The following is a 21648-nucleotide window of genomic DNA, read 5'->3' as shown; positions in this document are numbered from 1 at the left end:
AAGAGCTCCTTGCTGTTAAAGGGCTGCCCTCTGCTGACTTAGCCAGGATTGCACGGCCACAGCTCCTCAAGGACAGGAGGAACACAAATCCCATACGCTGCTTCAGGATTTCTGAACCCCCAAACAGAGGAGCGGAACATAGGCAAAATTCACAAGTTTTATGTGCTCCACATACTTAGCATTATATTCTGATCTGATTTCCACACAGAAGCCTGAATTGCCATTGAAGCACACATGGGAAAAGGGCCACTTTCTAATCACAAGAACTGAAAAACTGCCTTAGCAGTTTCCCAGTAGCAAGCCACTACTATTAGAAAAACACTAGGAAAGCAGTTAGTAGCTGTAGCCATTAGCATAAAGAACCCTGAAGCACAGCCCCAGCACCACGTATTGAGAACCAGTCAACAGCTGCCAGCCATCCAGTTTGTTCCTATATTCACAGAACAAACCAAAACCATTGTGCCTATATGCAGATCTCAAAATATATATATATCTATAATTACCTATAATTAGAGGAAAAAAGATACATATAGAAGATGGACATTGCCAAAATACAAATTAATTTGAGCTGGAAGGGATCTTTAAGGGCCATCTCCTTAAGCATCCCAACTCCCCTGCAACGAACAGGACATACACCTCAATCTGATTGCTCAGAGCCCCATCCAGCCCTGTCTCCAGCAACAGGGCATCCACCACCACCTCTGGGCAACCTGTTCCAGAGCTTAACTACACTCAGCATAACCAACTTTTCCCTTGTAGTCAATTCTAAATCTTGCCTGTTTTAGTTTGGGACCATTTCTCCACGTCCTGTCACAACAGAATCTGCTGCAGTCTGCTGCCTTCTTTCTTAGAGCCGCTCAGAATACTGTTGTTTCTGTTCTTTGCACATGCACCAGCTCGACGAGACAAAGTGTCTCAGTGACTCTCACAGACTCAGGTAGTAGAGAAACAACTTTGTTTCCAGTCATAGCTGCTTGCTGCCAGAATAAACTGTGACGGGAGCCAGCTACAGTAGAAATTAGGTCTTGAAGGGAAGCATTTGTATTGTTTTTGATACTACAGACAGCTCACTCAGTGGATTCCTGGGATGCGCTTGTGTTAATTCATACATATCCTTACTTCTGTCTCCTGGAAATTCTCAATTGTATTTTATAAGCATATTCTGGATTACATAGATGTCAACAGCTTTCATTCTGCTCCATAGCAGGTCCCAGTTCTCCATTCCCCATGACAGAGCTGTTAAAAAAGTGACAGGATGGGACAAAATGGAACTAAAAAGAAAAACAAGCATGCAAGATCAATGATGTCATAAAGCAGCCAACATTATTAAGACAAATGGCAAATTTAGGCATCAAAATGGAAAAGAAGCAACACTTTCCAAGTGTGTGACCAAGTTTAATGACATTTTTTCTCTGAAACACTTGACCATCAATAACATTTCATGGGTTATGGTGCCCAGAATGTTACTTCATAGGTGTTTTATATGAATATTTACAAAGACTTCCAAAATTCAGTGGCACTAAACAAACAAACAAGAACTTAAAACTTTAAGCTACAATGCTTAAAAAATGTAAACAGTTTATTTTACACAGTTGTAAAATAGAAGAACTTTTCTAATGCAGCTTAATTTTATCTGGAAGGTGAACGTATTTCTGGTGCCCGTGAACAAGGAATGAGAGGATTCTTTACACAAGTATTGTGCTCCAGTGTGCAAAAAATTATATATAAGAAAGGAATCTAAAGTCCACAACACTTAAAAGACAACAAAAAAAGTTCACGTCCTGAAGTTGAGAAATTTATAAAAACATTTACACGTTGCTGCTGACCCATCAAAAAGACTTGCATAACTTAAAACTCTGAACAACAGCTACTACAGATTCAGGATCTTTCTCAAATGGGGTTTTGTGCAAAGATCAGACCGAATCACTCGGCATTTTCTCAGCCATTCCTCCACCTTCACCACTCCCAACACCTGGTGGCCATAGGAGATGCCAAAATCTCCAATGGATTTTAAACTTAGTGCATGTAACCAAAAGGCACACACAGATGTGAAGATGTTTTCGTGCAGAAACCTGTGCAGGTTCACAACGACATCACAAAATACCTCCTTTCATAAAGTTTAGAGTCTAACGTTTGGCAGCATTATTCTTACACACTCCCTTCTATTCTACAAGCCAAAGCGTTAATTAGGTAGACGCTGCTTTCCATGAATCCAATATTCAAGTAGCCATAAAATAAAGATTTTCATAATAAATCAGCCTGTAACATTATTATATTAGATACTCTGCTTTCGCCCGCATTGTTTATGGAATTTTAACCCCACAGTACCATGGTTTTATACTGTCAGTTGCAAAACAATTAAGATACACATTTCTTTTTGTTAATGAAGACTTTGATTGCTCCAGTGAAGTCAGCCGATAAAAGCACTTCTGTGTGATCTGTCTTCAGTGCTCCTTAAGGAAAGAGAATAATCTGTTATTTATTAAAAATAAATCAAGCCCTCATTAAAAGAATTGCTGATGCTCCTCCTTCTCCAGCACACTCTTATTATCTATCCATTTCTTCAAGAAACATCTGCATTTCTAAGAAAGGGACTTTCGTATTACAGACAAGCTAGAGCTGGACCTCCTGACAGCTCAAGTTAACAAGAATACTGCCAAAATACACAGGGCAACAATTACAACCTTCACTTCCTGTCCTTGGATTTTAATGGTGTAATCGCAGTCCAGATGTCCAGAACATTCATGCCCTTTGCAAGGACTCCTCTTCCAAAGAAACATCCCTCCCAGATTGAAAGTATTCTTCTTCTATTATGGCATCAATCAGAGGCCATCTTAAACACTTACCAGAGGGAATGGTGTCTGCTGTTTCAGAATCTTCTCCTTTACTTTCAGCTTCTTGCTTATCAGAAGTTTCCAGTGACACCATCAAGCCAGGATTGGGAGCAAAAATCGCAGAGGTGACCACTGCATTGTGGGCTTCAGAAAGACAATCCAATTTTGATTACCTTGTTTCAAGGGACTGCTCATTTGATAAGATCAGCAGGCACACATTTTAGCAAACGCCTAAGAATGCCAGTGTTAGCTGCACTGAGCACATTCATAATTCAAGGAATGATTATCATTGTTTTACAGCGTTGAGGCTCCTCTGAAGCTCCTTTAAGAGCCCACAACTAATTGGCTAGAGCTCCAGAGCACATTCAATATAAACACTGTCCTGCATTTCCAAATAACCCCATGTACTGAGTGGTGATGAGGCTAGATAAACAGAAAAGCTGCTCTTTTTCTTTCATTACATGACAAAAAAAAGGAAGTAAATAAATGTTTGCATTTGTTTTCAAAGTCACTTTTCCATAGGGGATCTAAGGGCTGATAAGTGTTTTGATTGCACAACTCAGCTCTGCCAGTGAAACATGACATTCATTCAGAATCTGACTGAAGCTGGAAAAGCTCCAAGCTACATCAGCTCTTGCCATCCCAACCATGCATCCTAATCACATGTATCAGTCTGCTGAGGATCAGGTTTTTGAGTCCACTTATTAAGAACCCCAAAATTACAATGCACCTTGCTTTTAAAATGTAAATAATTGCTTCAAACTAAATGAGCAGTCCTGCTCAGAAGAATATTTGTCTTCCAGTTTTTTATTTTTTAATCTTTTAATCTTAATAAAAAAATGACTTTTTACCTTTAATGCCTTCCCAGAAGTCATTACGGTCTCTTCTTACAGATGTAAACTTGCTCAAGTCATGGTAGGTACTCCAAATATAAACATATTTATCTTCTGAACCGCTTACAATGTACGTAAAGTCATGGCTTAAGATAGAAAGAAGGAAAAAACATGACTTTCATTGGATGCTCAAGTGTTATAGTGGCTCTTCAGATCACATGCAGCTTTGCAAGTGCAGTCAGACTAAGTTCACAGAATCTTATTGTAGAATTACAGCCTTCAGTTACCTTTGTATTCTGAGCTGAAAGATATTTCAGAGGCTCAGATCTGTACCAAGGTACACAAACTATTCAAACAAAAGCCTCTGTACTTCATCCATGGTACCACTAAAATTCAACAACAACCTTGCCCCATTACTGTCTTACCTAAAGCTGGCTTTGATTTGGCTGCTGCTGTTGACGTAACCTTTGTATTTCATAGACAAAGACAGATCTCTTAGGTCGTACAATCTAATTCTGGAATCATTAGACGTCACCAGTATCTAGAAAGAAATGAAAGAAAAATTAGAAGTGGAAGTAATTAGCATGTCCACGAAGGAGCAACAAGAGCTCATTCTCCACCTTTCGACACAAGACTTCACAGCAAAGCCAAGCAAAAGGACTGATTCCAAAGAACAGAGTACACCTTTCTGAATATCTACCTTGAGCTTTCAGCATTTTTTCAGCTTCTGTATGAATCACAGAACAGCTTGGGTTGGAAGGAACCTCAAGGATCATGATCTCCAACTCCCCCCACCCCACCACAGGCAGGGGCTGCCAACCTCCACATATAATACCAGACCAGGCTGCCCAGGGCCCCATCTAACCTGGCCTTGAACACCTCAAGAATGAGGGTGAAGAATGAATAATGTTTCCACATTAATATTAAATTTGGAGACATTAGTTACGCCAAAGCAATATTGGCTGAAAGCCATTTAATCTATAAACATTTTCTCAGCTTTACATTAATCAGAACAGAGTATCACTAAACATATTTCATCACCAGTCAGTATTCTACAGCATAACAGGAGCAAGAGCAATTTCATTTTAAGAGTATAAAAAGAATCCTGATTTAAGTTGGTTACAGCAAACAAAACAAACTTAATGAGCATTAGATACAAATGCAAGACTCCAATATCGAGACAAGCTTTTACTGAAACACAGTACCTTATTTTCTCCAGGCAAGGGTTCAATGCCAGTAATTTTCCTTCCAACTCTATTTCGACCTCTGGTAGAACGCACATGTATTTGAGTATGGTACTTCAAGTGCTGAAAAGAAATTAAAATTTATGCTTATTTCAAATTATTTGGTGAAAACTTCAGTTTAAAACAATATTTTTCTTCAGGTTCTAACAGGCTTTGTCTCTTGATACTGAACAAGTCAAGCTTGTTCAGTATCAAGATAACAGATACTTTGTCTCTTGATACTGAACAAGCGTGACTTTTATAAATCTGTTTATTGCTTAATATAAGAAAACAATCTAAAAACTTCCTTACCTCTGTGTCATAGAAGATGCATCTTCCATCATATGTGCCTATTACTGCATATTTGCCATTCTGACAGAAGTTGGCAGCTGTAATCAATTTTGTCTGCCCATCCACTTCATTCCATAATGCCACTTTTTTGTCAGGAATGTTCCAGAGTCGGAGTTTCCCATCCAGTGAGCCACTTAAGAAATACCTGTCGTCCTGAGAAAACACACTGCATTAATCTCTGCTTGTGCTATAAGCACGGCCTATGAGCATTCATATTTCCTTAAACCCATCCCATATAATTTCCAAACTTTCTTGCACAATCCCCTAAATGTGTTGATTATGAAGTTTGTGATGACTGAAAAGATGGTATTAAAGTTACAGGCAAATGAAGTTTAATTTCTTAGATTTTTTACAATATTACACATACGCAGCCTTCCAAACAAAGCACCTCAATCTGGAGCACAGCTCACTGTTACAATTACATCTTTTCTTCCAAGCACAAGCTGAAAAAAAGCTAACCCTGTCAGCTGAGTTATTCCAAAGTAAGCCAGCTGTGATGCTGTTAGCCTACAGACAGTTCAATTTCCATCTTATTCCTACAAATGGTGAAACATGGACACTCCTGGTTACATTCACTGAACATGAAAACACTGTTCTAGAATATTATTAAAATGGGATACTTTTAGACCACACAAACTATTATTCAAAGTTTTTTTAAAGTTATAAATAAAGGAGTAAGAATCTCAAATTCTGCCTCTAGAAGAAACAAGAGGATTACACTTACCCTTGGATGGAAGGCTATAGCAGTGACAAAGTCTATATGCTGGAAACAACACAGACATTCTCTTCTTGATATGTGCCATAAACGGACAGTTTTGTCCATAGAAGAAGAAAGCAAGAAGTAATTCTGTGGAACAGGAAGATTCCATGGTTACTAAAGGGCACAGAAGTAACAAAATACAGAAGCAATCTGATACCATGCGTTTTTGCTTGAATTATAATGCTTTACACAGCTTTCTTGCAACTGCAAAAAACATCAGCTCAACAAAGCTTTCATGTTTGATCAGTGATTAATATATTTACTAGTTTTCATTTAACACTGTTTTACCAAGTTACGTAACTTGCTGAGAGATGCTGCAGTTTTTTTTTTTAAGTACAACATTTCTAGGGCACTGACTGTAATTGTAATGAATACAACACCAACGTTAACAGGCTCCCCACCCCCACTACAGAGCAAACTTGGGTGGGACTGCAGAGATTTCTGAAGCTTCTTTATACAACAGCCTACTCTCACAGGCAAATACAAGAAAAAAAAAAACATCTATTCACGACACATTTCAGGAAAGGCAACTCTTCAGAAATCAAGTTTCCTTTAATGTGGTATCCTAAATGCTAATCATAGAATGGCCTGGGTTGAAACGGACCATAATGATCATCTAGTTTCAACCTCCCCACCATATGCAGGGTTGCCAACTGCCAGCCCAGGCTGCCCAGAGCCACATCCAGCCTGGCCTTGAATGCCTGCAGGGATGGGGCATCCACAGCCTCCTTGGGCAACCTGTTCCAGTGCGTCACCACCCTCTGGATGAAAAACAGAACAGAAACAGGTCTCATCAATTTCTCCCTTTCCATGAAATTCAACATTTTATTCTTTCAGATAGAAATGTTTTATCCCAATTTCCATTACTGAGTGGTGCTTTCCTCAAGCCCAGAACACCAAAGCTCAGCTATAAATTTTTTCTGTAAGAATCTAAGTGGAAATGTGTACTTAGAAAAGCAGTCATGAGAAAATCAGCACAAGTTCCAGAGAAGGGCTGAGAGCCTCTCCTGAGATCCTGCAACCAGACTGCAACCTTCAACAAAATGGCAACAGTCTTCCAACGTAGAGAATTACTCAAATGATGTTTGCATGAAAGATTTTGATAGTTAAGAATCTGTACGCTTTACATAAAAACAGTGAAGCGCACAGAAGGCAAGAAAAGCCATTAACACCATAAATCAGAAAAGGCAGAATAGCTCGGTGAAAATTCCTTTCCTCCAACTCTAAACATTTTAACTTACTTCGGTACCAAAATACAATACAACATCATAACTGTATTACCAGCCTGTTTATTTAAAAACCTTAATTAGAGATGTCCAAGAAGTTAGTTCCTTTTATTGCAGCTGTTCCAGATGGAGTGATGTTTCTGCAAACCCCGTCTCTTACATTCAATGATTGTTTCGTATTGTTCAGATATATAGCTCCAATGGCATTTTATATAAGAGAACAATGAAAACACAGGAGAACTGTGCAGCCTGTATTAAGGTGCCTTACTTTAGACCACGAAAGATCAAGAAGATCTGCTGTATGCCCTTTGTATTTGCAAAATGGCCGTTGACGAAATGGGGCATTTTTATCATCTGGGTCTTCATCAACTCCACTGCAAATCTGTCAGAAAAAGGTAAAGAAACACAAGAAAACGTTAGCTGGAAAACTTAAAGCAAGTAGTTACTGCTTACATGAAGCATAGGGCCCATAACAACTTGAAGAACTCTTAAATTATACAAAATAACGTTGCACCAATAAACACAGTAGTTTTAAAGCACAAAGACTGTGAAACATCGCCTTGAAATGCCAAAACCAAGCAGCTTCACACTGTCCAGCAATACAGCTTTTATTCAATCAATTTGACAGCAATTTAAGCAAACGTTCAAAGAATCTTTTGGAATCAAGCACACCAAATTTGAAAAGCATATTTTAATGTAGAAAATAAACTATGAGTTAAGCTTCAGTGTTCTAACGCACATCAAGAATGCCAACTTCCTAACAAAAGGGCCTTTCAGCAAACACAGGTGACAAAACAGAAACTAGAATTTCCCATACAAAAGCTCATGTAAAAATAGACCTAAAACAACACCATTGGTGTACATGGCCCTTTCACTTACTTAAGGGTAAGGGCAGATTCCTCCCCCCACCTAAAGCATACATTAAATGATATTGCTGCTAAAAATCTTCTATTAAACCCTGGTTTTATCATTTGTTTCTTACACTACTGAAAACAGAAAAATCCTGAACGTATTGATTTTAATGGCAAGATTAGGAAAGTATCTGAACATTCTATAAGTAACAATGTCTTAACACTTCTTCTCTGTAACATTCCATTTTATTCTATGCAGATGTGTAAACAACATCATGCTCTACCAGCCGTCTGATATGCTATTGCTCAGCTTGGCCTTTCTCAGAAAGGAGAATATGAAGCTGGATGTTAACTGTAAGTAATGCTCTGAAGGCAAAACACTACACCAGGTAGTTCAATAGTGTTTTTTCCTCCTTTAGCATCTCTTCCAGAAATCTACTCTGAGAGATAAGTTAATTGCAGAAGGCCACAGTGAAGCAATGCAGACTTCAAAATGTATTAAGTTTAGTGACTTGGTTTCTTGTTTGCTTCCCAGATACGTGGGATAACTGTATTTGACTGAAGAATATTGACAAAACATTTTGTCTACACTTCGGGCTAAGAACAATTTAAAATGGATAAAGCAATGATGAAGATCTGGCATTACAGAACGGTGCAACCACATCTTCTTTTCTCAATAACTAGTGTACATACCCCTGCATCAGTGTCAGACTTCGAAGAATTGAGACTCTCTTGAGATGGGGAAGGTGAGACACGGCCTAGAACAGAAGCAGAAGTTTCATAATCAGCACTAAGTTCCTACATCATTAGAATTTCTAATGTTCTAGAACTCCAGCAGTATATGGAATGTTACCTTCTGTGTTGTATTTCATCCGCATATTATTGAAGTAGTCAAAAGCATTTTTTAAAACCCATATTCTCACTACATTGTCCTGCCCTGCAGACGCAAGTAATCGACCGCAGTGAGAGAATTTCATTGTCCAAACAGCACCCTGTTCAAATAAAGAGATCATGGTTCAAGCCTTTCCATACAAAAAAAATGCTTTTCTATAATATCAACAGATGTGATTCAGGACATACACAGAAACAAACTGCAGACTGAGGCACTAAAAGGTAATGGTTAAAACTGGTGGATACTGTAACATGCTTTGCAAAAAGTTTGAAAGACTGACCATACAGGGCAGAATACCGTAGAAGAGAAGTTTTAAGGGAGCTCAGTGCCACCACAGTGTTCTACATGAAATTGGTAAGCTTACTAATGGTCAGCAAGGCAGAGCTGATGTGCAAAAGCAGTGAGTATTTGTAGCTATGCTTGAAGTTTATCCCAGCTCAACTTGTGGTATCATTTCAGTTTTTCCCCTTGGAGGAATCATGCTTGTTTACAATAATTCTGGTACCCTAAACAAGTACTATGTACATACATTAAAAGAAGATTTTGCAAAACTTGTGACAATTCTTTATCCAGTGCAAAGTCCAAAGAGTACCACACAAGCAATATTCCATCTTCTCCTTGCTACTTAATGAACAGATACCAGGTATTCAACCATGCCAACCTAGCTCCCTTTTAAAATGCTGTTGGGGAGCTTTCTTGGTTTAAGAACTCAACTACTGGCTTGATAGAAACTGACACAGATGCATAGCCTTCAGGACTAGAAACGTTTGTTTTGGAGGACAGGTTTGAACTCTCCAATCAAACTGACTGCTATATGCCATTACCCTAAGCCTAATGCTTTAAGATGAGGGACAGCTTCAATTGTTGTCACAGCTGCTGTCAGCAAAAGTACCTGGGAGTCAAATACTAGAATGAAGGCATTTCAGACTCCACAGGTGAGCGTAAAGCACCACAAACAGTGACAGATGGGAGGTTTGCTCCTCACCCTCCACAGCTGCCTCATTGAAAATATCACTTTCCAGTCTCTTCCCTCCTTATCATTCCAGTTCACACATCATATTAATCTGTTCCCACTTCTGCCTGCAGAACTTATCTGGTATTTTAGTTCACTAATTATGTTTATATTTCTCACAGGCACATAAGTTCAGTTTCTGCTGACTGGGTCAAACTTGCTGCTCTGTACTCACTTCTGTTAGTGGATCATAGCCTATTTTTGGCTTACATTTCTAGTTACAGAAGTCAGGAAAACAAATACCACACAACACAAATTCTTTTGAGGAAAACTTCTGGAGAAGCTCTCATGCTCAATTATGTGATCACCCTCTTCCCTGAAAAATTTGATCAAACCAGTCAAGTTGGTTCTTGCCAGAATACTAATTTTACAGAGTGGAACTGCCCTTCAGGAAGAAGTATGACAGTCATTTCTGAAGGTCATCAAGTAGATGAAGTCTAAAAGTTGAACTTTAGGCTGAACAGTTTCAACAAAGCCATAGGTGGAAAGGAAGTGTAAGACATACCATATGCTCTCCACTGAGATCCTGAACAACTTTAATTTGTTCAAAGTCATAAGGTCCCTTGAAGCCATGTGCTGCTTTGAACTTAACTGGTCTTGTATATGGCATCCCTTCATCATCACTGGAAGAAGGATCATCTTGATCCGTATGAAAGACTAAGAGAAAAACAAATTCCGAATGTTGCAGCACAGTTTCTACTAACAAGAATACGTGCCAATACCTTTTGGAGGCAGATTAGTCTTGAATCAGCAAATTCTGATAAACAGTTGTAAGATCTTGAAGCAAAAATACTGTTAATCAGCTGATTAATCAGAGGTTCAGGCTGTGATTACCAATTTCCCATACACCAGCCCTGTAACCTCAGAATGCCTACCAAGCTACAAACTTGAAGAAGCCAACTGTACTCAGGTAGCATACATCACTGTACGACCCCCCTCAGCCAGCTTTGGATTTGAGAAGGCCAAGGGTAAACAGATGTACTTGGTGGGTAGGGTAATGGGGTAATGCACAGAAAATCATGTCACTGACCTTCATCTCGAACACTCTTGACTTTATTTACAGCACGTTCTCCATACTCTTCTGCAAGGTGCTTTGCGCGCTTTACAGATTTGCCAAGGAACTTTTTCAGCTGCGTCCTTAAAAAGCAAGGGCATTTATTCAACACAATATTTTGTTATTATGAACTGGTAACTTTGATTTGCAACACAGTTGTTATTGTTTTCTGCTACAGTTTCTAAAAATAAGCATTTAATTTGCCAGCAATCATGTAATCTTAAGTTTAATTGCAGAAAAATAGGCTTAGGTAATTTCAGATACCACTTAACTTGTTTGGATTTAAGAAGGGGAGCTTAAAATGAAACCTGACATTTATTCACAGGGACATGAAACAGCATCTTACGTTTTCTGCTTCAACCTTCCTCCATCAGTATCTGTCTGCTGTGTCTGCATTTTGTCTTCATCATCAGACTGTGCTGCATCGTTACTAGGAAATATAGAAGTTGTTGTTCTATGTATGAAATCTTTACTGTATCTAAACAGTGAAAACTAGTAAAGTAGGACCAAATAATAAAACAGATCTTTCACTTTTTAGAAATCTCGATAGTATATCTGTGTATATGTCCTAGATGCCAAAGAAACAGTTCTATGGAAGTGAACTTTGAAATAAAACAGCAATGCAAAAAAGAAAAAGAATTCAAATTTTTTTATAATATGTATCAATCTAGGCCTTAGAAATAAGCCCAGTTTCTAAGTTGACATAATCTCCTGATCATCAAAATGTAAAATTCAGTTTAAAAAACAACATTCAGTTTTAAAGACGAGAAAGGCCCAAAGCTCTGAACAGAGCAGGAAAACCTCCCAGTAGCAGCTACAGTGACCACAGGCACACACTGTGATACTATCAGCAACTTTCAGTTACAGTAGAAAAGTACCACAAATAATTCTGTTGCCTCAGTAACTAACCTCATTCATACAGAACAGAGAATTAAACATGCAAATTAGAGACAGCTGGATTGGGACTCCTGCACAAGCTGTCCTCTGTATGCAAAAATTATGACAGAAACAATATTAGAAAGAGCTTAAAGCTATCATCATTCATACCTGACATATTCTTTAGTTCTCCTCATTATATGCAAAGTGAGAGGATTAATGCCCGTTGGCAACTTTTCTTCTGCCAAACTCAAGGGTATTTCTTCACCTGTGTCAAGGTTTTTTATCATTACACTTGCTAGAATTTCCTATGGAAAAAATATGGTGTGAAATCAAGCTGACTCAAATAGACATCAAAAGCAAAACAGAAATCACGCGGTCTTACAGATCACTTACAGTAGCGAGAGATCATGTTGTTCACTATATTTTACAAAGTTCAAGCTAATCTTGCTGTCAGCACGCAAAGAAACTTTGCCTACAGGTAAAGAGTATTTAAACCTATTGAGTACTATAAAAAAGGTTTTTTTGGAGCACAAATACACCTGCTGAGCAATAGTAAGCTGACAGCAGTTTGATAACATCACTGGGATAAACTGAAATTATTAACTGAATAAATTATTTCTCATTATCAGGAGTTATTCTCTTGCTGCTGACTTCTTCCTGTTTTCTGTGCAGGAAAATATTATCAACTCTGCTAATGTTCCCTCACACCAACCTTGCAAAGTGTTTGCACAGCTACAAGCACAAATTCACAGCATCCCAGACCCATTACAGCTGATGCTTCAAAACATCACTACATGACTCAAGAACCACAAAGTCCTTACATGTACAAAGCCAGTATGCCATCCCTTCTATCCGAACCTCTGGCCACAGCTTATAATTGGTCAGAATGCAGGAGCAAGGTATGAATACTGCAATTAACTCTGCAGACTGGAAAAAGCAAGCACAAAAAAGTACTGCGTACAGACCACTTTTATTAATACCTCATCTGTGAGTTCTCTTCCAGAATTAGATCTGGGTCTTTGTGGTCCAAGTACTTCATTCGTTGTTTGGCCATCAGCTGCTTTTCCATTTTCCTGAAAATTTGCAGACAAAAGATACATAATCTCTACTGTAACACTGAAATGACAGAAAACGTTACTGTGATTCTCAGACTTGAAGCCATTTCCCAATACCTGTGCAGTGACTATTTTATCTCCACTAGTTGCACTTGCCAAATCCAAAGAAGGCTGAGAATCCTTGGGCATGACCTCTGCCACTGCGCTTGGAGTTAAAAGCCCACCAGCTGTGAAATTCTCTCGAGGAACTGCAAAGAGATTTGTATCAGTAAAAAGAGCATAACAAGAGCCACGGACAGGCTACAGAGATTACTCAAATCCTGACATTATCTCTAACAACTTTCTGTTCATTAGTTTTACATCAACCACCACTAAATCTGTCCTAACAGCTACACAGTTCATATATAGCTGGAGGCATAGGTGTGATTTCACACTTGGTCTTCTTCAGTTTTGCTAACAAATTGTTTTTCCTCTTTTGGTTATTTTCCTATTAACCCAGGATAGTCATTTTCATGAGCCCTCAGCCTACACCTTGACTTGTATTTCTAATATAACAGAGATTACAGATACTTTATTTGAAGTCTCTTTTTCCCCTTAGTTTCAGCTCTGACATGGCCAATTCTCCTTGCTGCATAAGTAGCTCTTTTGGTAAAACGTGTTAGTTTGCAGGAAAGTCCATGAAATAGAAGCATTTGTAATGCAAAAGGTTACATATATATATTATATATTTATATATATTTTAACACTGTTAAGAAGTTGGAACTGTTAAAGCTTTTCTTTGCTTACAGGTCAATTAAGCTGAAAACACAAGATCAAACAATCCTTCACTCAGAAAACAAAACTAGAAGAAGCCAGTTAAATAAATGACTTGCCTTCTAAAACAGGTTTTTGTACTTCAAAATCCAGTTCACTCTTTTTTTTCCGGGGTGGTGGAGCGGGCCGTGCAGGTGGTGGTGGTCTCGGAGGGGGAACGTTTGTTGGAGGTGGTGGCCGTGCTGGAACAGGCTTCTTTGTGCTAGCAACTATATCGGGTTCCACAGTAAGCTGCCTTGGTGGTTTTGCCGGAGGCATTTCTTCTGTTGTAGGAAGGTCTTTGGTAGATAAATCTGAAGTCACTTGTTCTAAGGTATTTGCCTCTTTCTTGTCTGTTATGTCCTCATCTTTTGATGTTTCTTTTTGTGCTTCAGTTTCATCCTTTTTATGGTCGGTTGTATTTGTTACTTTTGTTAGTTTATCAGATTCCTGTTCCTCAGAAGTAAATAAAGGCTTCCCAGATTCCAACTCAGCATCCTCACACACACTCTGATGCACTGGTTCACTTGGATCTTCTCGTAACGAAGCTTTAGCTGCTGGTACTTCCGGAATGCTATTGATGATACCTGCTCCAGCAATCCAAGCATTTGCACCTGAAGTTGGAACAGTCAGTCCGTTCCCTCTAGAAGCCAAAGAATCATCATCTAGTTGCTGCGCCTTCTGGCTTTCTTCTATAATACTGTCAATAATCTAAGGAAATAATTAAAAGAAACCAACATTGTACTGTTAAACAGTAGGTGCTTCCAGGGAACACTTACCACTCCATTTGTACAGTAACCAGAAAAACTCTTCATTGAGAAGTTACCTTGTATACAAAACATATTCTGACCAAAAATTCTGGAGACCAGAACCTCCATGCAGGAATAGGCGAGTCTGAACAATGAAACAAAATAAACTAAAGAAGAAAGAAAGTAGTTCGAGATAGCTATTTCTGTGTCAAAAGTTGTTCAGCTGTTTGAGATTTCACGTACCAGTATGTAAGATCCCAATAATTCAATGCTAGCACATCTTAAATACATTTTTAGAATATTTTTGCTTGGAGTTTGCTTTAGATGAATATTCTCACTAACAAAAGTCACACATTCTGTTAGTCTCTGGATGGTACCTCATCAGTGTTATTTCACATTTCCAGTGTGAGGATGGAAGCATAAAGCAGCATAACTAACCTCTTTCGAATCATCTTGCTTCATTTCTTGTACAAGGGTTTCATTTCCAACTTTGTGCAGTTTGCTGTCCACGTCCTATAAAAAAAGGCATAGGAAGATGGTGGTGAGAAGTTCTTGACTAAGATTACATACAGCTTGAACAAACTGAATTAAGCATAAAGGAAAATAATGCAGCCACATATTCAGCCATTATGGAATAAGCACCTATCTGGCAGAAGTAATGCACAAAACACATGAAGATTATTTCACAATGGCACACACAAAATCAGCGTGCACATTACTAAACAAAAGGCCATTCGGCATTTGGTATTTCACCTTCTGCTTGTTTCTGTTGCAATGCACAGGAGTCTGTTGAAAGACTCCAAGACAAACATGCCTTACTTGGAAAATCATATTTTATAAATGATGTAAGTTCTATGTCTTTAAGAGAGTTCAGCCTCAACTGAAATAAAACTGAAGGCAGCGTGAGGATTAGAGAAACATACACACTGAAGAATCTAGAGCAAAGAAAAGCTACAAAAACATATTTTGCTCTTCAGTAGGTTGTGGGAAAGAATGCAAGAACTGTTTGATCATCTTTTATCACAGAAGCATTATTAGAAACAATCAGGTTCAGTCAGGCAGTTCTATCACGTGGTCATAAATATGCCTTTGTGGTTCTGAGATGGAGCCTTACCTTCAACTACAACAACTACATCTAGCACTGTCTATTTTTGCTATCAGTCATCTTCATGTGGACCCTTCTGAAATCTAAATTAACTGCAGCACAACAAATGGAATTACTGGACTTAAGTAGAAAAAACCCACAAGAATATTTTCAGAACATTTGGGTGAAAAGCTGCATGAATATTTCAAGTTTGGTATACTATTTACTTTATACATACGTCATCAGCATGACTAGGATATTACGCTAGCGATGCAAAGTTAGTCTGCAATTCAAGTGTAGTTTAGAAATGTACAAACAGCAACAACACTTTGGCATAGCCTGTTAAACAAGGAATAATTCAGTAAAAATGGGTTTTTTGCCAAAATAATTTCTTAAGTCCTCGTAAGAGTCTTAAGCATTGCATAATATTTAATCAATCATACGTATGGATTAGTAGCCCCAGAAACAACAGACACTGGGTACATCAGGGTACATGTATCTATATAGAGGCATAACACAGGACTGAAAAATAACCCTGTGCAGAGATACAGGATTACTGTCCTCCTCCCTCCCATGCAGAGACAGCTGTAATTATTAAAGTCTTATTCCTCTCTGTCCACTTCTCCTCCACCTTCCATACATTTTTTTTCTATTCTAAATAGAAGTTCTCTTTTTGTTTTTAATCACCAAACATTTATCTTCAAAGACATGACTTAAGAATTGGAGTGCAATCAGTGCCTACAGTAACCCATTAATTTCTAATATTGTTGATTTAATCTCACACACCTGTTAGACTTTGGACTTCAGGAATCTTTCTTACCCGCTCCAAGACAAACTATGCTATTAGTCACACATTCAGAGAACTGATAGGGTACCAGGCAGAGGGAGAACAGCATTTCAGCTTCAGAAAGTGACTTAGGCAGATGCTTACAAAGAAAGAGCTGTAATTAACGTGTAAAACCTGATAATGAAAATCCTCTACATTTCAGCCAACAAGACATTCAGGTTAGTTTGGCTGCACTGAGCTTAGTCAGAATGACAGCTACATTTCTTGGAAGGTTTAATAAAGGGATGTTACATGTCTAAAGTATTAAGTAGAACACAGAATAAGAGATATCTGCTCCACAAGAGATACCACAGGAGCTGGTATCTGTAAATTACAAAGATGACTGATTCACTTGCAGAGGAAGATATCACCTGCTTTCTACCAGTGCTGACCAATGTAGCATTTGATTTGTCAGGACAAACTATTGAGCCTCCTCTACTCCACTACTGCTGGCTCTTAGGAGACCACCAAATCAGTGTATGTGTACAATATTCAACTCCTTACCTACTTAGCAGGTGTCACATTCAGCTGCGCTGTGCACAGATACAGCACACCAATTACTTGTGTAGGAAGTGGCAACGCCATCTCCATCAGCTAAATATAGTGTTGTATTTTCACGTCACCCAAAGTACACGCACAGATTTTAATTATTTTGAAGGCTGAAGGGAGTAAAGTCAGTATTTCGGATAAATCAGGACCCAAAAAGCGAAGCCCCATGGAAACGTGCCTCCTATTCACAAATCACCTGAAAGAAGACAGCTGTCTAACAGTCAAGTACAGCTCAATTTATTTGCAAATTTAATTTTTAGAATAAAAATTAGCTTCAAGACACATTAATGTTCCTTAAAAGTAAAGCTGGAATGTCAAAAGAGGCAAGCAGAACATTTGCTCCCTACAGCAAGGAAAGCCTACCGTTCCTCAAGGAGATGTCAGCACTGCCACAGCACACCCACGGTAAGGAGAAATGCTCACATCTCATTCATTTTAAGGAACTCACCTTCAATACCAAGGATCCAACTTTTGATGGTGACCTGTTAGAAAGAGAAGACAGACTTATGCAAGGTTCCAGGAAAGAAATCTTAACAGTAAGCTTCGTATTAAACTGTTTCTGATGGTCTTCCCTTTATAATGAGGTATATTTAATGATCCAGACAAGCAGTGAATGCTTCTGACACACCGCTCCTTTACATAGAACACTCCAAAGATTGATAAGAGTCCTACTACCTATGGCACACAAACCCACTGGAGATTCTCTAATCCCTGACAGTTCCTCAGCTCCAGCATCTAGAAACCATATTTCTATCATCATTTTCTAACGCACTGATGTTACTCCAAGCACACATTTAAGACCATTTCCCATTACAAGTAATGCATACTCTGATCCAGCCAAGTTGCATTAGCATCCACTCAGAGACAACCCCTCATCTCACTAATTACACAAGGAGGTATCTCAGGGGACTGGCATCACGTAATTACTTCTCTTCAGGTCACCATGCAAACCAATCAGTGAACTGTCAACTTTTACTACATCCCGAACTTGCGGTCTCAGCAAGATTCTCAGAATGCTGTTCTTTATACACCGAGTCTTGTTTTGATGACAAGATTGTACCGTTTCCTATCACAGCACTTGCCAGCTACCAGCACGCTCCCTTCTGCTGCAGGCAGATCACTCCCTCAATAGCAATGCACAGTGAGAGGTTCAAACAATGCAGCTGCCCTTCCCAAATTCCTTAACTCCTAAACACTTAGCTTTGTGGAAAATCTGCACCCAACAAAGGAGCATCCCATTCTGATGCTTCACTGACACAACACAGAAGAGTGCAAAAACTTAAGTTTTGTTTTTATGCAGGATTGCTCTGTGGATGATGGGATTATGTATTTGTAACATGATGGAAAGCACAGCAATGACAGCAGAGCAGCAAACCGGGCTGCAATAAGTGAGGATTTGCTCAAACAGCTGTGGGCACAGAGACAAAGGAAAGAAGCCGCTTACCTTCAGAAAGCCTCAGGTGTGCAGGGATCTCCAGCAAGACACCCTCACCTCCACTGCCAACCCTTATGGCTGGGAAGGGGTGGATCCTGGCTTCACCCCTTCCATCACTCAGGTATATTACATACACCTGAACTCCTCTGGGTAGGCCCTGCCTTCAACCAGGTGCTCCATCACTGCTTCAGACTTAGCATTTCCACTACAACGTTTTGTAATAGATTTTGCAGACTACATTTAAAGTAAAATGCCTCTAACTTCAGTATCCTTATGTGACACCACCAGTAACAGCAGTTTAACAAAGAGAGGAGTTAAAAGTTACCTACAAAGATTGGGCAACAGTGGAAGAAAATTCCTATTTCACCTGCATAAACACAGCACAGGTCTGATTAACAGAAATGTCAAGTAAACACTTGAAGATCTCTGTAGTTATTTAACTGCAGAACTCATCCCAGTACTGATCAGCCTAAAGAAGGCCACTCTCCCACTAGCAGCCCTAGTGCAGCACCCACTCAAACAATAGTATTTAGCAACTCCTCATTACACAGTAAGTGAACTGTGTTTCTTCATAAGAAATAAAGTGGGTCATGTACCTGTATCCAAACAAGTGCGCCTTACTTCACGTTCATCTCTCCCAGCCGACATCCTCCTGATCCTGCCCAGAATCATTGCTGAGTTTTTTTTTCCTTGACCTTTTTTCAGTTACAGCCTTTTGGCAGCAGGGTGACAGAGGTTAAATCTGGATGTTTTTTGCCATGCTGCCTCTTCCCTCCCCCCCCCACTCCACTAACAACAGATGCCATCACTGACTGGCTACACTGGCACTTATATCTCTTTTCCTAAGATCCTGAACTGCTTACAGAAACAGACGTTGCTTTGGAGCTAGTAAACAGCAAGATGTCCATACACCATACCAAAAGCAGAGTTACACATCAAAAGTCCTGCAGCAGAAGGGAAGGACGTAGGCCTCGCCACAGGCAATACAGAAGTGTGCAGTCATTTTATTTCAGCACACTTCACACATTATAAGACCAGGAGAGCTATCTCAGCCAAATACAACATGGCATTTTGTAACTAATTCTGTCATTTTTGCTAATTAATCCTTAAGAGGCTGTACAGATACTTAAGGATATGGGGCTTTCCTTGAGAGAGGGATCCGATCATTGATAGTTACTGACTTATGAGTGGGACTTGGGAGCTTCCAGACAGCTTGAAAATTCCACTCTCACACATCACAGCAGTAATGAGTAAAACAGCCAAAGAGCAAAGTCACCACTTCAGAAGCTCTATATGAGCAATTACTAAACTTCCCCATGCAACTGCGATTCTACAAGCCTGCTTCCAAGAAGCACCAATGTAAATATGAAATCAGCTCTCAGGAAATCCCAAAGCTTATTCAGAGAAAACACTCTCTCTGTGTTGTTAATCCAGACTGAATATCAGACTGAATGACAGATTCAGTACCTTTATTGCAAACTAAGCCCTCTGAGATCACCTCCTTATTTGATGCCATCAATCTGAGCCAGTGATGCATTCTTATAGGTTACAGAAGAGCAATAAGAAACCTAAAGGAACTTCAGTTTTAATTTCTTTTAATTTATTCCATAGCAAACCCTACTTAATATGGGTGGGGGAAACTTGCAAGTCTGGACAGACAGCATTATTTGTAGGAAATAAAAGGTAAGATATGGAGCTGGAACGGATTTCATGGCTCACTTCGATCAAAGGATGGAAGTTTCCTGCTTCCCACTTCTGTTTTCAGCCACAAATCCCACACCTTCACCCTACCCTGTCTCCATCCTCTCAGGCCGCAGCTGTTTTAACTCACTGAAGAGGGTTTTGCTGTTCCTTGTTTTCAGCTGCTTTCAGTCAACGAGTTAAAACAGCTCAGAAGGGTTCGGTGATCACTAGCACCTGGGCAAGGTGAGAAGCTGGAGCATAACCATGTTTCTGTAACAACATGCTGCTAACTCAATCTCACTACACCTTGCAGAGCTGTGTGCCGAGATGCATTTTTCACCAGGCTATGTAAAAAGCTAAGTTAGGAACAGCTTTACTATAGGGACTTTCCCTTGTTCAAAGCATGCAATGGCCACTGACACAGGTTAAAACAAACCCTTGGTCAATTATTAAAGCTCCAGCGGATGGATTCCACAACCCATATCTTGTTGCTCTTCAAAGGAGCTACGTGGCACCTCATCCTGGAAGGTCAAACCGTGGAGAGGTTTGGGTTGAGACTGTGTGAAAAACCAGAGCTGACACAACCCACCGAGCACAAAGCCAGAAAGATAATTACCATTTAAAAACAGGGAGCGCGTTTGGTTAATGGCAGCAACACAATGAGGCAGCTTCGAGCTAACAGGTGCAGGGAGCTGTGCTATTAAATGCTGTTCAGAACTCACTGCACGGAATCGTACTTAACACCCAGGCAACGCCATTAAAACCGTACGACAGAGTGCACCTGAAGTTGTTTAACAGGCAGCACCCTGCTCGCTTCTTCTGCCCCAGAAAAATCACATCTTCCCATCACCAAAAGGGGATCTGCGCTACCAAATCGCACCGCAGCACATCCCACCCGAGACCCGCATCCCACCAGCCCGATGAAGGCTCATCTCAGCCCAGCAGGATAACGGCGATGCCAGCCCGCCCCATCACCCGCTGTGTGGGGATGGGGGGACGCGGGGCCGGGCTCTCTCAGCTCCCCACAAGCTCCGGGACGGCGGGGGGGGCCGGGCCGAGGGAGGGAGGGGAGGAGGAGGCAGGGCAGGGCAGGGCGGCGGCCGCACGAGACTCACGGCGCGGGGGAGGCGGCCGCCAGGTGCACATCTTCGGGCGCATCGTAGAACTCCTCGGTGTCGCTGTCTGAGGCCATGGCGGGGCCGGGCAGCACCGGGCTGGGCCGAGCCGCCAGCAGCGAAGCGCCGCGGGGCCGCGGCCACGTCCGGGCAGGACGGGACGGGCAGGCGGGGGACGGGAATGTATCGCGAGAGTAAAGGAGGCACCGCCCCGTGCCGGGAGGAAGTGAGGGAGGGGAGAGGAAGCGGCGTGATGGCGGGCGCCATCTTGAGGAGCTGAGGGGGCAGCGCTGTTATGGAGCTGTGCCCTAACCCAGCCGTCATTCATGTGCACACAATGTAGGGCTGCACCTTTCTGTTTCCTTAAAATATCATACAGCTGCCCAGCCAAACCAGCTGGGATGTCAGGAAGGAGACAGGTTGGAAAAGCACAAGTTGATTCAGC

The 21648-nt window shown here is 40.4% G+C and overlaps 1 protein-coding gene across 2 annotated transcripts; it reads right to left on the bottom strand.

Moving 5' to 3' along the window:
* Positions 1-1374: 1374 nt before the first annotated feature.
* Positions 1375-21380, bottom strand: WDR44 (WD repeat domain 44). 2 transcript variants are annotated; one of them, XM_015860411.3, is made up of 20 exons: positions 21204-21380; positions 17419-17452; positions 14950-15024; positions 13843-14473; positions 13088-13218; positions 12896-12988; positions 12084-12220; positions 11383-11466; positions 11013-11119; positions 10488-10639; positions 8932-9070; positions 8772-8836; positions 7496-7609; positions 5966-6088; positions 5203-5394; positions 4873-4974; positions 4093-4208; positions 3686-3813; positions 2847-2978; positions 1375-2453 (listed from the first exon to the last, which is right to left on the bottom strand). In XM_015860411.3, exons 1-20 carry the CDS (start codon positions 21278-21280, stop codon positions 2359-2361), a joined length of 2727 nt encoding a protein of 908 aa, XP_015715897.2. In that variant the 5' UTR covers positions 21281-21380; the 3' UTR covers positions 1375-2358. The 2 variants fall into 2 exon arrangements, with proteins under 2 accessions (XP_015715897.2, XP_085400655.1); XM_085544529.1 differs by lacking the exon at positions 21204-21380 and adding an exon at positions 20705-21168.
* Positions 21381-21648: the final 268 nt, after the last annotated feature.

The sequence above is a fragment of the Coturnix japonica genome, chromosome 4, assembly GCF_054131305.1.
Source record: "Coturnix japonica strain WE chromosome 4, WE-NBRP24, whole genome shotgun sequence".
In the NCBI taxonomy this organism is placed as follows: domain Eukaryota; kingdom Metazoa; phylum Chordata; class Aves; order Galliformes; family Phasianidae; genus Coturnix; species Coturnix japonica.
Note: the sequence above shows the minus strand (reverse complement) of the source record. Positions and strands in the feature narration are given on the sequence as shown.

What these genes read in the sequence shown, in the direction of transcription:
- WDR44 (XM_015860411.3), bottom strand. Translation starts at nt 21,280, where the DNA reads ATGGCCTCAGACAGCGACACCGAGGAGTTCTACGATGCGCCCGAAGAT. An exon ending in ACAAAAACCTGTTTTAGAAG is followed by an intron (nt 13,219 to 13,842) that starts GCAAGTCATTTA and finishes ATCTCTTTGCAG; the next exon opens with TTCCTCGAGAGAATTTCACA. An exon ending in CTTCTGGGAAGGCATTAAAG is followed by an intron (nt 2,979 to 3,685) that starts GTAAAAAGTCAT and finishes GTCTTTCTGAAG; the next exon opens with CCCACAATGCAGTGGTCACC.